This window comes from Lemur catta, chromosome 20 (assembly GCF_020740605.2).
Source record: "Lemur catta isolate mLemCat1 chromosome 20, mLemCat1.pri, whole genome shotgun sequence".
Lineage (NCBI taxonomy): Eukaryota > Metazoa > Chordata > Mammalia > Primates > Lemuridae > Lemur > Lemur catta.
In genome coordinates, this window is record NC_059147.1 from 10,908,064 (window position 1) to 10,925,437 (window position 17,374).

A 17,374-nucleotide genomic window follows, 5' to 3' on the forward strand; every position below is an offset into this window, starting at 1 on the left:
ACCCTAATTTAAAACTGCTTAGTAAGTTCTTCTAGAGCCCTACATTAAAACAAACCATAAAGATGGAATGTCATATTACCTTTAGCAGAACAGGCCATCTCATGCTAGTTGAACACACTATTTTTTACCACCAATCTTAAAAATTGCATTTTAATCAACATGGATAAGCACGCTCTTGTATCAGCAGGATTGCAAATGCTCACGGTTACCTTTTTTTTTTTTTTTTTTTTTTTGGCATCTGGTATTTTTAGAAATATGTTCATTGCTCAAGACAGTAAGCTTGAATATCCAGAGATCTGGTCTTGTGGCTAGTCCTCCCTGCATCCACAATTTGTGCTGATATATAAAATCAGGCAAGATGTTTAAATTTCATGATTCCTCATTTTCTTATCTAAAAAATAAAGTGCTTTCTAAGATCCTTTCTAGCTCAAATTTTATAATAACAGGTTGGTTGGGAAATCACATAGAAATAAGTAGTTTGATCAGGGCAAGAATCTGATTCCACCTTCATTTCATTCATTTGATAGAAAAGAAACATTTCCAAAAATATTTTCTCAGGCTCCCTAGAGAGCCTTAATTGCAAAGTACTAGGAAAGTAAACCATATCAAAGTATAATTAGTAATGAAAGAGCTGTTCAGTCAACTAATTTTAATGAAGATACCCCAAGAAAAGAGACAGACAACTTTGGCTTTTGTATTATTCTTTGTAAAAGTCAGCAGTAGAATATTTGGCTGAACTAGCAACAAAATTGTTTTTTAGAAATTGATTGTACATTGAGAAACTTGACTATGTAGGGAAACAGATGTTTCCATTTGCTTAAAGAGCAATGCAAATCCTTCTTTGGATCAAATCTGTGATACATGCTCAAGTGTCCTAAATTTTATGCATTCTCACATGGTTACTTCTAGGTCTGTTTGGGGGTTTTTGTTGGTTGGTTGGTTGGTTGTGGATTTTTGTTTGTTTTTTCACTTTACTGCAACGTACCTTACTATCTAATTGGTATTTTAAGAGTCGCTTATGTAAACATTTGATAGCAGCAAGCAAACCAATAATCTATTAGAAATGAATTTAGTAAAAGTGTTTACTTCTCTTCAGCTTCTTTACCTTCCTAATGAGATTTGACTATGTAGAATTTTTAAGATTAATTGAAAAGAATTTTAAGGAGATTTATCTGGGGGGAGGGGAGAGGAATGTACTCTGCTTAGAAGCAAACTGTTAATAATGTAGTTTTATATCTATTATATCTCAAAAATGAAGTCCTAGGTCATCAGCAAATTTGAGAAATAATTAATATTAAACTCACTAAAGGTTTTATTTTATTTTTCATGTAAGTATGACATAATGAAAATGTTTATTTTTAAATTATTGTATTTGTATTTCCATTGCAGGGAGATATCCTTAAATCTTTGATTAATAAGTAACTATCTTATCTAATTATTGTAATGATTTGCCATTCACTTGTTACTTGATATAGAAGGTCAATATAATGTAGCCTTACATCTTCCAAATCTCATTAAATGTTAATGAAAGTAATTTTATTTCCAAAGTGACTTTTTAATTCAAATGGAAAATTTAGAGGACAATTAGTACATGCTATCTCCTATTTGAACACCATACTGGTAGAGAGGTTAGCTGAACCTAGCAATGATTTTACCCTGCGTTGTGACTGGAATCTATACAAAAGGGATTTGTATTCTGAGGCCTAAATTAGGTACACAAAATGAGAGATACAGACTAATGATCCCCTGGATTATTCATAATTGAATTCAGTCTTTATTAAGAGGTGTTAGTTCACCTACACCAAGAAATATATCTTCTTAGGGCTAATAACACTGAAAAAACTAACATTGAAGACACTGATAGCAAGAACAAAACATTTGTATTTTATTGGCCTTGAGAATTTTGCTTGGAGAATGCTGAGAAAGCAAGAAAATAGTTTGGAGAAAAAAATAAGATTAATGATGGATCCGAAGAGTGTTGTCTGGGCCAAATAAAGCCTTCTAGGGAATTGACAGTGGGAAGAAAAAAGATTAATGAAATCATCCAAAGTTCTTATGAAACATACAGATCTGGGCCCCTAGTCTCTGGGGATTGAACAGTCTATCTTTTGGAACAATTAAAGTTTAATTCAGAAGATAAAGAGGATGTAGAACATCAGATTTTGTTACTAGTAGGAGGAGAAATTTGGCAAAGATAAGGATTATGGGGATGATAACACTTTAATACAAAAGTTATCTGAAATTAGAGGTTATCAACCCTCTATAATTAAGCCATCTGCATTTCTTACTTCTGCCATATGACACTGATAGAGAATATAAGGATTTCTGCAACCTATAGAAGTGAGGGATATGTTTTTAATGGTAGACAACCTGAAGATCAACTTAAGTATTTAGACTACTGGTTTGTATCCTTTTTGAAATATATGCTTTCAGGAACTTTGTGTCAAAATCTAGTAAGTCCTAAACAAATATGATTTCTAAGGGGAATTAAAGGTAAATAGCTTAACTTTTGGAGAGTTCTGATACTTTAATAATTATCAGAGTAGCTTTTTAAGGAGGTATTTGAATTTTTGAAATTGTAAATTTTTTAACTATCTAGAATTTCAGAACACCAAATGAATCATGCTGTTCATAGGATCATAGGATCATGACCTAATCGGAGGGGCCCAAAGTTCCTATTTCCCATAGTGTTTAACACAAAAGTGTTCACTGGTTCCTGATCCATTTTAAAAATTGGGCAAAAGAGTGTTGGGCTAAACAGTGTTTCTCAATGTGTGGTTCTCAATGTGTGGTTCTCAATGTGCGGTACCCTGACCACCTGCAATAACTGGGAAATTGCAGCTCTCCAGCCCTACCCCAGACCTGCTGAACCAGAAATTCTGGAAATAGAGCTCAGTAATCTGTATTGTAATAAGCCCTCCAAGGGATTCTGACACACATTAAACACTGAAAACCATTGGGCTAGATTAAGATGTCCAGTCTAGTCCCTGTTTGTGCAAGCAGGAGAGCCATAATTTGATACGCCTTTGGAGAGCTAAGCTTATTGGTAATGACCTAGAGTTTTCTCAGAAAGAAATTTTAAAAATTTTTCTACCACAAGATTGTATTTAATGCACCTAGATGAGGTATTTCTAAGCAATATTCCTCTCTAAAAGAGTGAGAAGAAAATGAGGTGGCTTCCCTTGATACTCTTATGGAACTCTCTCACACTCCAGCCTTGTGCTAACAAAATGACTACAGCTAAAATAACAGGGAAAGTTTTGGCTTCATATGGGAAGAGTTAAATAGCATAAAAGTTAAGAGGGCAGGCTCTGGAGGAAGACATTGCTGGATTCAGATTCTGGCTCTGCTGCTTTCTACCTAGGTGGCCTTGTGCAAATTACTAACCTTCTCTGGGTCTGTTTCCTCATCTGTAAAATGTGGGTCAGCATGGTTCTGAACCCACATGATTGCAATAAAAGTATTGAGTGTAGTACCTGGTATATAAACATCACTCAATAAATAGTGGCTATCATTATTTTTGTCTTTGTTAAGAGAATCAGAAATACAATATTCTGAGCAACTGGATGAAGGAGAAGCACAAGTTATAGGAATCCCCAAATATACCATTTTTTTTTACCAACTTCAATGGTAATGATGTTTTCTAAGAAAAGTTAAACATAGAATTATCATATGTTCCAAGAATTCCACTTCCAGTTATATACCAAAAAGAACTGAAATTGAGGACTCCGATATTTGTATACCCATGTTCATAGCAGCATTATCTATAATAGCCAAAAGGTGGAAACAACCCATATGTTCATCACAGGATAAATAGATAAATAAAATGTGGTGTATACACACAATGGAATATTATTCAGCCTTAAAAAGGAATGAAATTTGATGCATACTACAACATGGATGAACCTTGAAAACATCAATGCTAAGTGAAATAAGCTAGACACAAAATACTGTATGATTCTACTTATATGAGGTACGTAAAGTAGTCAGATTCATAGAAACAGAACATAGAATGGTGGTTACCAAGAGCTGGGAGAAGGAAGGAATGGAGAGTCACTGTTTAGTGGGTATAGCGTCTCAGTTTGGGAGGATGAAGAAGTTCTGGAAATGGATAGTGGTGATGGTTGAACCACAGTGTGAATGTACATAATGCCACTGAACTGTACACTTAAAAATGGCTAAAATGGTAAATTTCATGTTATGTATATTTTACCACAATAAAAAAATTTTTAAGCCATTGAAATTTATCAAAACTGGTCTAGGTTTAATTGAATGACACTTTATTTGGGACAGTGGCCTTTGAAATTGTCTTTCCTTTTGTTTTTTAGCCACTGAGATTACCCTTATCTTCAAACAATGTAAACCAGTATGGCATAAAAGCTTTAGAACTCTGAGGTAAAAAATATATATATATGGTGTACCACATCCTGAATTGGCAATTAACAGCAAAAACCAAAAAAAAAAAAAAAAAAATCCCATTAAAAAAAAAGTCCCCATTTGGCTTTGTGTACTGGCAACCTCTAAAAAATAAAGCATTGTCTCCCAGCATTAGTGGAATTCATCTATTAGCAGGACGTTTTGGCATTAATAGGTAAAACAAAATACTCTGAACCTTTTGTCTTTATTGATTTCTGTAAATCTCAGTAACCTATATAACTAGTCACAATTACTAATGTGATATCATGCAAAGAGCAATAAGCTAGGTGTTGCCGCTTGACCTTGATTATCCAGAGTTGGTTATTATGTCTTCAGTGATTCCTACTTCTCATAACCCACTAACCCACCCTTATACAGACACCTTTATGTCTCCCACTCTGTGTGCCTAACTCAGTGCCATGCACATCTTTGGTTCTCATTTAATATTTGCTCAATTGAGCCGAACAACTAAATGAGTTGACAGCATCATAATTTGGGATTGAACTAAAATTGTCCAGGGAAACATTTTGAATATGAAATACGTTTGTTCCTGGCAGAGCCTAAGGAGAACTGGCTGTAGGATCATCATGATTTCTTTTACCTTTTGTGCACTTTTGATCAGGGATAATCTTTAAGTTGAGATCTGGTAACAGGAGAGCCTTTATGTCCAAAATGGCATCTGAAAAAGAAACATCTTCAGAATCTAAGGCATGGCTGAAAGTCTGCCAAGCTGAGAAAAAGTAATCAGGATGAAAACTGGAAAATTTGCACTCTAAGATGCCATTTTCCCAAAGTGCAGGTACCTACTTACACTGTCAAGTGTTTACCGTCTTCTTCCTGGTGAGACTTTAGATCAGCTAAGTGAAGTCTGGCCACATTCCTGTATGCCAACATGTACCTTTAAAACGAAAGACAAATGTCACACCCTGAAAAGCCTTTCTCCCCTTCCTGCATGTTTCTCTCCCATACCCCTCACCCATGCACCAGCAGACCTCAGCCTGTGGATTTCCCCAACTCAATACACTAGATGCCTCTTTTATTGCATGTTGTGGCAGGAGAGAAGGATTAAATTACGGAGGCTGTCAGGAAGGACAAGCACTCTGCCATACATTATCATTATCACTTGCTTCTTGGGTGAAAGAAAATGCAGTAAATCCCTCAAATACAAAGCAATAAAGACCGTTGCCTTTTACTGTCATGACTGCCAGTGCCATTAACAGGCAGTGACAGTGATGTGGCACTCTTAGATGTTGCTTGTATCTTTTCTGACAGTGTGCACATAAACCTGCCAGTGACATGACATTAGATCACATGACTATTCAGATTTGATTCTGGTTTCTGGAGCTGTTTTCTTTTCCCAGGCATACAAGTGAGGTGGCATGACTTGCGTCTTTAAAAACAGGTATTTATAAAAATACAGAATGATACTAATGTAGCATATTCCTGAGTGACTTCCTTTTGTGGAATTTTTTTTCTTTTGGTATAGTGATCTACGTGGATAAAGAAAACAACCAAGCAAAGAGAGACATCTTAAAAGCTATACTACAAAAACAAGAGATGCCTAATAGAAGGTACATTTAAGCATTCCAAGTTATGTACTGGTTTATACAAAGTAGATCTCTGTAGCATTGTGTGGTCAAAAAAGCACAAGATGAGGAATCAAAACACCTGGATTCTCTTACTCTTGTGTCCTTGAATGAGTGCATGACCTCTCTGAGTCTCTTTCCTTCTAGAAATACAGTGGCCCTGCCTACCTTACAGAGTAACTGTAAGAAGCCTATAGGATTTTGAAAACCAAAAGACTGTGCAGGATATATAAAGTATCATATTGCCTGCCGTTCACGTGTAACTGTAAAGAGTGTAGCAGGTTGAACGGAAGATGCACTCGGGAATCACAAGGCCTAGATACAAATTCTCGTTCCATCACTTACTAGCCGTCCAACCTCAGACAAGTTACTTAACCTCCCTGAGCCTCGTTTTATTCATCTGCAAAATGGAAATAATAATATCATATAGGGTTGTTGTGAGGATTAAATGAGATAACAAAGTAACACAGATCAAATAGTACCCAACACATAGTGCACAATGAGTGTTCATTGCAATCATTGTAAGTAGTAGTGATATTAATATTATTATTTGAGGCCGGGCGCGGTGGCTCACGCCTGTAATCCTAGCACTCTGGGAGGCCGAGGTGGGTGGATCGCTCAAGGTCAGGAGTTCGAGACCAGCCTGAGCAAGAGCGAGACCCCGTCTCTACTAAAAAAATAGAAAGAAATTATATGGCCAACTAAAATATATATAGCAAAAATTAGCCGGGCATGGTGGCGCGTGCCTGTAGTCCCAGCTACTCGGGAGGCTGAGGCAGTAGGATCGCTTAAGCCCAGGAGTTTGAGGTTGCTGTGAGCTAGGCTGATGCCACGGCACTCACTCTAGCCCGGGCAAAAAAGTGAGACGCTGTCTCAAAAAAAAAAAAAAAAAAAAATTATTATTTGAAATAGCTCATCGGCCTTTCAGACTAACTAGTATCTTGCTATCCCTGTTTAATAATTCATCATTTCATATTTTAATGCATTTTATTCGAATTTGAATAGGATAATTTGCTATTCTGGTTCAGTAGAGAAAATATATCCTTTTCAGAAGAAAAAGAAAAACCTGATCTTAACAAGTTAGTGCTTCTGTGTGAGGTTCTGTCCCAGGAGTTTGAGGAGTTATAATATCTAAGTGCTGCTAGTTAACCCCTTAGCTGGGTTTTGCCAGTGCCTCTTGGCTGGCTCTCCTCCCTCAGCCTGGGTAGACCCTTTGTATCTCTGTTATCCTCTTCTCTTTCCTTTATGACTCACGGATGATACAGCCTCTCACTGACTGAGTAACAGCGCCTACCCTGCCACCCAGTGAGACTCACCTTCTTTCCTTTCCAAGAGGCTGTAAAGTGAATGCTAAAGACATTTTCAAAAGAGCTTCCAAACTAGCATTTTATCTTTTATTTCGAGAAGAGAGACTGGAATTCTTAGCTCTTGGTATCTGATAATGGTTTTTTTCATTACCTCCTGAAATGCCTCATTTCTTTGGATCCTGTTTTTACTTCCGAAGAAGGGATGGTAAAAACCTGTTAGGCATGAGGTTCTACTTTTCCAAGGGTGATAATCACTCAGGTTTTACTTATTTACTTTGTATACTTCAGCTTCTTTCAAAGATTCCTTTAAAACCACCAATCCCCCCGGGTTATCCCAGATCACTAGTGAATAACCAGCACTGGCCATGGCATCTGTGTCCTTACAGTCACCAAGCTGGGTCCTGACTGACCAGGACTGAGTTGTGCTCTCATGGACAAGTCCTGGGCTGACTCAGTAGTCTGTTCAGTCTTGTTTGTCTGCCTCTGTGTTCTTTTTGTTTGTGGAATGTTAGAACATATTGTGACACATTGGGAGAGAACAATTTTGTTTCCTCAAAAGTGTTTATAAAAAAAAAATAAAAAGGGCCAGTCACAGCTAATCCCAGCACTTTGGAAGGCCAATGGGGGGAGCATTGCTTGAGGCCAGGAGTTCAAGACCAGCCTGGGTAACATAGGGAGACACTGCCTCTACAAAAAATGGAAAAAATTAGCCAGATGTGGTGGCATGCACCTGTAGTCTCAGCTACTCAGGAGGCTGAGTCAGGAGGATCACTTGAGCCCAGAAGATTGAAGTTGCAAGTATAATGACATCACTGCACTCTAACTCAGGCAACAGAGCAAGACTCTGTCTGAAAAAAAAAAAATTAAAAAGCAAATTCTGCTTTCATGTTAGACCTGCTTTTCCTCAGAGGATCCACTTATTTGTACCAGAATAGTTTTGAAAAGAAGAAAAAGGAAAAGTAACTATAATGACTTCCACTCTCTTATCGTTTCTCTAAAAATCTCCAGACACCTCCCAGAGACACAAATGCTCATGTCATTTTTGAGAAAAACTGAGTGAGGTATTGCAAAGTGATTGACTCAGAGCTTCCAACCATTGGCTGACTGTTTGGGTGTCACTGTGTTCCCCTGACCAGCATGGGAGAGGATGGCCCACCGACTTTTCTCCCTCAACAGTGTCATTTTACTAAGGGAAGAAGGAAGTTTACATTTACATTTCCCACAGCCAAAAGCCAATTTTTATTCCAGCGAATGTTCTCACCTTTTTTAAATACTCAGAAATCACTTTACTTCACATTACTCAAAGTAGCTCCTATTATAGTTTATGAGAATTCATTTTCTTAGCCAGCAACCCTATTGAATATTAGTGACAACTTACAAAGACACCGTTAGAGAAGTTTGACCAATCTTCCCTGACATGTCTAAAATTATAGACATTGTATATTGATTGTATATAGTACCTTTGCTTGCCACCCCACACTGTATTTGCAAATATACAAGTGTCACTTTAACAGGAAGATAACACTTTGAAATGAGATTTTAGATATTATTTATTTGAAGTCATAGTTTAACAGTGACTTAAGTTCCTTTTTGGTTTTATTTTTTTTTTCTCTCTTTAGCAGTGTTCTATTGAGCACTTGGGAAAGATAGACTATAATAAGTAAACAAACTAATTACCTATTTCAATAAGTACCAAGAGAAAATTAAATGAGTTAAATATCAAAATAGAAAGTAACAGTGAAGGCACATCTGGGGAGGTGATATTTAACTGGGTGGTTCATGAGGGATGGAGAGAACCCAATCAAGTCACAGAGAGCCCAGAGAAGATCATTCCAGACAGAGGGAATTCCAGGCATGAAGAATATATAAAAGTGTGTTCTAGGAGCAGGCAAGGGAGGTTAGCAAGGCCAGTCTCACTGAGAAGTGGAGAGTCACTGGAGAGAGGAGAATGGAAGGTGGGAGCAGCCTAGGTAGCACTTCCTGTTTTTACTTCCACCTGGGTACATGGCACGTGCCCCAAGTGTATATCCAGGGCAGCAAGCTAGACTGTGAGCCTCTTCAAGACATGGAACAATGTTTCACCTCTTTGTTTTGACAGGGTTAAAGGTTAACCTGTAAGATTTGTGTTTGTATGTACAGTTTGGCTAAGGCCAAACTGATTTATTATTATTTGTTAATTATTTCAGTTTTAGTTTTTAAATAATTTTAGTGTACTTTTCCTCCCTTTTCAGCTTAACTTTATAGTTTCCTTTTTTGTTTTTTGGTTTTTGTTTTTTGTTTTTTTGAGACAGAGCTCCCTCTATTGCCCTGGCTAGAGCCCAGTGGCATCATGGTAACTCACTGCACCCAAATGACCCTTCTGCCTCAGCCTCCTGAGTAGTTGGGACTACCAGCACATACCACCACACCTGGCTAATTTTTTCTATTTTTAGTAGAGACAGGATCTCACGCTTGCTCAGACTGGTCTCAAACTCCTGACCTCAAGCAATCCTCCCGCCTCTGCCTCCCAGTGTGCTAGGATTACAGGCGTGAGCCACTGTGCCCAGCCTGTAGTTTCTTAATTTTGTTTTTGACATCTCATTTTGCTCTGTATAGATTAAAGCCAGAAATACTACACTTTTTAATTTCTAGCCCTTTCTCTGGCATGTGGAAGGGTTTTTTTTTTCTTTTTGCCTCAGAATTCTCATATATTCAGTGGAGGTAATTGTCTGCATTTGTAAAATGATATGGATATGATCCTAGATAGGAGACACTGTATGAAGATAACACTTAACATTATTATTACAATCTGCGTAGCCTCTATGTTTTCTGTAAGTCTTAGAACATGTATTACATATCACTCTTAATTCTTCCTCTTTCAAGTACTTTTAATTCCTCATCTCTCCTAATTCATTTTAGGAAATTTTCCTTCATCATCATTTATTTTATTTAATTGAATGATCAGTGTATAATTTGGGAATCTTAAGTTTTCAATTGAAACAAGCTTTTCCATGCCAGCTTTTTCTCTCCCCTTAAAAATGCAGAAGTGCCAGCCATGGTGGTTTACACCTGTAATCCCAGAACTTTTGGAAGGTTGAGGTGGGAGGATTTCTTGAGGCCCAGGAGTTCAAGACGAGTCTGGGCAATATAAGGAAACCCCATCTTGACAAAAAAAAAGAAAACATTTTTTTTTAAATTAGCCAGGTATGATGGCATGTGCCTGTATTCCTAGCTAACTTGGGAGGCTGAGGTGGCAGGATCACTTGAGCCCAGGAGTTGGAAGTTACAGTGAGCTATAACTGTGCCACTGCACTCCAGGCTAAGTAACAGAGCAGGACCCCGTCTCAAAAAAAAAAAAAAGTAGAAGTGTAAACAGCCCTACCAATATTAAAAATAAAAGAGCAAACATTTACTCAGTGCTTACTATGTTCCAGGCACTATTTACTCGTATCATCTCATCTGATCCTCACAAGAGCCCTGTGAGATACATATAATTATCCCCCTTCTACAGATAAGGAAACTGAGATGAGAGAGGTTACGTAATTTGTCCAAGGTCACACAGCTAATAAGTAGGAAAGCAAGAATTTGAACCCAGAAGGGATGCCCTGAACCACTTCATCTTAATCCCTCTAAGTATAATCTTTATAAAAATATCCATCATACCCATCATTAATTTTGACTTAAGGAATTTCTAATTTCTCTTTTTTTTTAGACAGCCATAAAAGCTGTGAAGAATTTCTAATTAAAATTTATTACTAGCTAAAAACAGGGACTTCATAAAGGAATAACATATTGAATACTTACTTTCTACAAGTTAGTTAAAACTATTATGTTATCTATAAGCATTTGGAAAGTATTTGTATTTTTCAAGGCATGATTTCTCAGAGGCATAAATTTTTATGTTTCTTGTTTTGTTTCTGATCTGGGATGGATACATTTTGAAAAGTTTAAAATGGTAAAATTTACAAGCTTCCATGGTTTAAGCTAAACTGCCAAGACATATCAAAAGAGTACTTAACTGTAAATTCCTGTCATTTGGTCAATCCAAGTGTGTTTGGCCTCCGCACAAGCCACTAATTCAAATCAGTTCCATCAGAACCCTACAATTATGTCTAAAAGTAAAATAAAACTTGGATGCTATGATTGTAAGTTAAAAGATTGCTGAAGTAATACAAACATTTGATATAGCTGTTGGGCAGAGCTACAACATTTATCTAACATGATTCAGAATGTTACCCAGGGAGCATGATCTCTGCATTTTGTAGAATATATACAGTTGGTTAAATTGCTTAGTAGCAACTCCAAACTTGTGCATTTATATAGAAAATGTTGACCATTTATCCTCCATGATCTTTATTCACTTTATCCTTTTTGCCTTAAAAGTAGAGGTGTCAAAATATCATCAGATAATGTGTAATAGAGTGAACATGTGGTCCTTCTCTTTGCCTGGTAATTTTCTCAGATTCTAGAAATAAATGTTAATCAGTGCTTAGAAAGTGGATTAATGTTCATTTGAAGGTTGGGTGTGCTATAACAATTCTAATAGTTCATATAATAACTTATCTAACCTAACGTAACTTTCTTTTTATTGGGATAATTGGAAACTTCAAGATGTCATACTTAGTGATAAAAATCCATTGGGGAGTTTTGTTTCGTGGTAATTTCTTCTCACTTGGTGGAGATTTTCTCTATGCTTTTGCCTTCTCAGTGTTCGCTTCACCATCGTCAGTGACCCTCCAGAGGATGAGCAGGATCTGGAGTGTGAGGACATCGGTGTTGCTCATGTTGACCTCGCTGACATGTTTCAGGAAGGGAGAGACATCATTGAGCAAAATATTGATGGTATGGGTGACAGTGTTGCATAATTTGTACAACCAGCAATTGTGAAATCCAAACTCTTTATTAAAACCTTTTTGCTGGCCACAAGGGCATTGAGTCACACATTAGTTGAACGCTTTGCAACTCAAGCTGACGCCTTGTTGAAGCTGGAAGCCTCACCTACATCCTTACCCTGCCCACCCCCTCTGCCTTCCTTTGAATCAACAGATATTTTAAAATAATTAATTGAGCTTCATAAAGAATTATTCATTTTTTAGTATTGGATGGATGTGTGAAAAAAAATCTGGCTATTGAATTTTTTAATGTTGTTTATGGAAGCCTCATTTCAACTAAGACACTTTAAACATGTTATTCTGTCAATGTTTATAGAAGCCTTATTTCAGCTAAGGCACTTAACCTTAAGCAGGTTATTCTGAGTGATTATGATAATCTTTCTCAAGGCTTCTCTTTAATTCAGTGTTACAATCTAGTGATATAGTCACAGCAAGTAACTTTGAATAGTTTTGGTCACTCATTTACCACAGGATTCCAAGAAGAATAAGGTATTCCTGACAAAATGTGTTCTCCTGAATTTTTACCTCACTAGGTGATTCCCAAAAATGTGAAGGAATTGTATTTTATGAATCAGGCTTTTTAAAATCATAATCAGGGATGGTCTGGGCTTTCTGTAATAAATGGAGAAATGAGGCTGATTCCTAGTTTCATTGGTTGAGTTAGCAGAGCCATCTCTGGAAAAATGTATGTGGCTTGTTTACTTATTCATGCAGGCATTCAGCAAACACTTCACTGAGTACCTCTTAAGTGCCAGACATGCTGCTTACGCAAGTGGTCCCCAACCTTTTTTGTCACCAGGGACCATTTTCACAGAAGACAATTTTTCCACAGACTGGGGGGGGCAGGGGATGATTTCGGGATCATTCAAGCACATTACATTTATTGTGCACTTTATTTCTATTATTATTACATTGTAATATATAATGAAATAATTATACAACTCACCATAGTTTGGGGACCCCTGGCTTATGCTGTGCTTCAGCCATGGTTCATACATCGAGCTGCTTATCCTGGATAATGCATCAAGTGCTCAAAATTCAGGATCAAGCGAAATAATTAACCAATTAGACCAAATAACCAAATTAGAAGCCTATTGTGGGATATCTTTTTTCCAGTTGGCTTTGTTTAGCAACCCTCTTCTGTGAGACCACAGATGACCACGCTGATCAGGCAGAGGCAGCTATTGTGGCCATGTTTTAGGAAAGAACCAAAAGATTAGGCATAAGTTAAGTAAGGATTTTAATGCTTTGTTGTATATCAGGCATGAAAGTGCGAAGTCCTGAAGCAGAGGTGAAAACTCAGGGGAATGAGCTAGAGACAACTTGTGCCACTTTGATTTCCCTGCTGGTCATTTCTTCGCCTAAGTCTTTGTGTACCAAGTTCTGTTTTCAGGTTTTCTTACAAATTTTCTTGGAATTAAACACACACATAACACGCACACACATACACACACAGACACACACACATATTAAAGTTCAAAGAAAATCACAAGGAATATAAACAAGAAACTATAAGAAAACTCCTAAGTGCTGTCAAACTTACAGAGTCTAAGATTCTAACCTTGATTCACTAGCAAGTATCATTGTCCACAAAGGCATGGGGTCTCAGATACTGAATGGGCATCCCATCTGGCCCCTGCCACTGAGCTGGCAGGCCCATGGCTTTTGTCAAATAGTCTACCTTTGTGACTACTAAAAACAGTAGCCTTTCTTCCAAGAAAAGCCCACCTACGCTCAAATCCACAGACCTTAAGAATTCCTAGGTCTGCCATTTTAGCTGTTTCTAATTTCACATAAAACCTATTTTAAGTGGAATATTTTCCTTATTCCATATAATTCTTTTCCTTATTTAGATAAGCAGCTAATCCAAATGATAATCATATAACATCTTTACAGTGGTTTGCCATTCTGAAATTTGTTATTAATACTGTATATTAGAGCAAATTGTACTTTATTGTCCTAAATCCCTTTTAGACTTTTTATTTCTTCCTAGCTTAGAAATCGTGATTATGTCTTTCACTAGGTAAACTTCAGGATGAATGCATTAGTTTTAGGTCCACAAGCAATAGGTATATATACATGCAGTACATCCAAAATATGCATCTTCATGCATACATGACAAGGTTTATTTTTTAGATTTCTCAGATGCCAGTGAACTTTGGACTTTTGTAGAACCATTTTCATCTTTTCAACTACTGTTTCTGTCTCTGAGCCTGTTTGAAGAAAACTCTATTGAATAATATTAATATGTTCCTGCTATTTTCTCCCTAGTTTTTGATGCACGAGCAGATGGTGAAGGTATTGGCAAGCTCAGGGTAACAGTCGAAGCTCTCCATGCCCTACGGTCTGTCTACGAGCAATACAGAGATGACTTGGAGGCTTGAAAGAAACTGCTGCCGAGGCATCTCCTACTCCTGAGTAAATGCTCACATGAAAGATCCTAGATGAGATTTTTGTAATTACTCTGGTGTACATAATCTATAATTCATAGGATGCTTGGAAGGGGGAGACCTGGGTTTGAAGTGTTTGAGTTTTGTATACTTTTTCATTTGTTTATTTTTCTATTCCCTCCTTCCCATGACTGCCACCCCTCAGGACTGAAGTTCCCCATAATGGGCAATACCTATTCAATAATTTATACCTACATGATAGCATGAGAAAGTCTATTTGCATTTTGAACATTTTCTTATGAAGAACTGAAATGCAATTCCCATTTTTATTTTTAATAAGCAAAAGCATAAATCATAGAAAACCTATGAAAAAGAAATACTTTTATGTTATTCCTAATCGTCCCACTAAATGGAATGCCTATGATTAGCCTCATTAAGAGTTTTATACTGTGAAGATTTTATTAGAAGCAATATATGAAAATTACTTGGATTAATGTGTTAATCTTCCTCTTTAAAATGCTAATATCCATTTTATGCACATTAAAGCTCACTATGCATTTTCTTTGATGCATGCAGTTTCTATCAATTAAATATAAAGGATGAGACTTAGCACCAACTTATTAAATTACTGCAAATTCTTTGTTTTTCTTTCTTAAAAATTACAGTTCTTTCTGTTTGTATGTATTTGTAATGGTGATACGAGATCTAGGGATGTATACGTATATATAGATAGATAGATACGTGGGTATAAATATACATAGATGTGAAATTTGTACTTTGAAAACTTAGCTTATGACACAGAAAGAAATTTTTTTAAGTATGACTCAAATTCTAATATGCTTAGTTAGACCTGAAAGGAGTATCTTTTTATCGTTTTTTTAAATTTACATCAAGCCAATACAGTGCTGAGGTGTATCTGGATAACCAGATCCTCGAAAAGCAGCTCAGAAAGTTAATTTTCTAGCTTTTACCCAATCTCACTGAAGGATTTAATTGATATTTTTAATGGAGCTGTGAATCAATGCTGCAGAGGAATTGTCTCTAGAGGTCTAGGATATAATGCATTTCATTTTTTAATTTACTTTTTTATTTGTCATTTTCTTCAAAGGATTTTTATAGGCTGTGGGTTTTCACTGTTTGCAAACAGGCTATGTTCCTTCTTAAGCATATGTAAAGTATTCAGGGAGATAAGTAATTTATTAAAATCTACCTAATTTGCCGTGATATATTAAATCTCTGCTTCAGTGATCACAGACCATTTCATTTAGAGAATTAGGCATTCCCTCTTTGTGTGATTAAAGCTCTGGAAAATGAGTTCTTTGCTCCTATTTGTGAACATTCAAAGCCTGCTAATGGCAAGAAGATGGAATAGATTATGAGACAATTCATTACAGTTGAACAGAAAAAAAAAAGCAGCTATAATGCAAAAATGCAAGTATGAATATCTGCATATAGTTTGAACCATCTGTGCCCTAATGGCTTCAATAATGACTCTCGTCTTTGGGAGGCTTTGAAATGACATCCGTACAATATTAATTTGTTGATGTACATTGTGGGACCAGTAGAGTATGATCTGACCACAGAAACCTATAAATTCTGTCTATACCATTGGGCCTCTCTGTCCTGGGGCCTGCCATCTCCAAGAATAATCTTGCTCTCATCAAATTCTGCAAATCTTCATAACAACTCATTCCTCTGGAACCTTCTAGAGACCACAAACATCTGCAGACTAAACCTCTCCAATCCTAGTAAACAACCACATGTTTGTTGTCACTTCAGCTGGCTCTGAGCTCATCTTTTTGGCCTCTCTGCTAGCTTTCTTTGGCTTTATGCAGTTACAGCGTCCTTAAGGCCCATAATATTCCCTGCAGTAATTTAAAACAGCCGGATTATACCCTGAGATTAACTGAGTGGTTTTTGAGACATTTATTGTGGTATTCTCCCAGGAGGTTTGTATTATTGTTTTAAAACGTTACATCCCAAACTAAATACTCCTTCTGCAGGGAGAGAAGAACCAAATTACACTGACTTCTTAGAATCTTTGAGTGGAGAAGAGAAGTTTTTATTAGAAAACTTCTGGGATCCAGTCCCCTGTGTGGAAGGTATACCTCGAATAATATTAGAGAAACAGCCATGTTCCTGTCATATTCATGTTTACTATAATATATATTAAAGATTATATTGTAGTTTTCTAGTTTTAAAATAGCTTCAAACTATTGCAAATTTTCACCATACTCATTTTGCATACATAATTGCTGCTAACATCTTGAACTGGGTAAGTAGTGTTGAATGCTATCATATGAATACTTCAATTGGGTTTCATAGTCTGTCCAAGGATATTTTTTCTTTTTGTCTTGTGTTAACCAGAGTTCACTGAAAAGTTCACCACCTTTTGGATTGAAGAGCCATGAGTTTCTCTCCGTGAGCCAAGCTTGATCCATCAAGTATGGCTTGGGGACAGGGGCCACAGAAACACCCGTTTAAGGTGATGCTAGTGTGGATTTACAGCACTTACTGTAACTGTCCACAGTATACTCAGCACTTTTTTGGGCTGTAGTGCTTTTAGTTTGGAAATATAAATAGAGATGTGATGTGGTGTGTGGGAGAGTGTATTTTGCATGTTTTTTTGCCTACTGTAGTAGAAATGTCAAATTCCCAGCCACTGTCATGAGAAGCAGTTGACAAAAATAAGTTTTATGGTTTACAGTGTGGTTTACGTAGAGAACATTTCTCTTCACTCTCAGTTTCAACATGTTTTCTAAATTATCGTAGTTTATTGCCATTTAACTGAAATTAGGTTTTTT

At 36.7% G+C, this 17,374-nt stretch overlaps 1 protein-coding gene across 1 annotated transcript in view; it reads left to right on the plus strand.

The window, feature by feature from the left end:
• RPGRIP1L (RPGRIP1 like) overlaps window positions 1-16,775 on the plus strand; it is a 100,184-nt gene extending 83,409 nt beyond the window's left edge. The window contains exons 24-26 of the mRNA XM_045533195.1: window positions 5,903-5,987; window positions 11,997-12,130; window positions 14,452-16,775. Coding sequence (XP_045389151.1) covers window positions 5,903-5,987; window positions 11,997-12,130; window positions 14,452-14,564 — 332 coding nt within the window. The 3' untranslated portion in view covers window positions 14,565-16,775. The remainder of the gene's footprint in view (window positions 1-5,902; window positions 5,988-11,996; window positions 12,131-14,451) is intronic.
• Window positions 16,776-17,374: the final 599 nt, after the last annotated feature.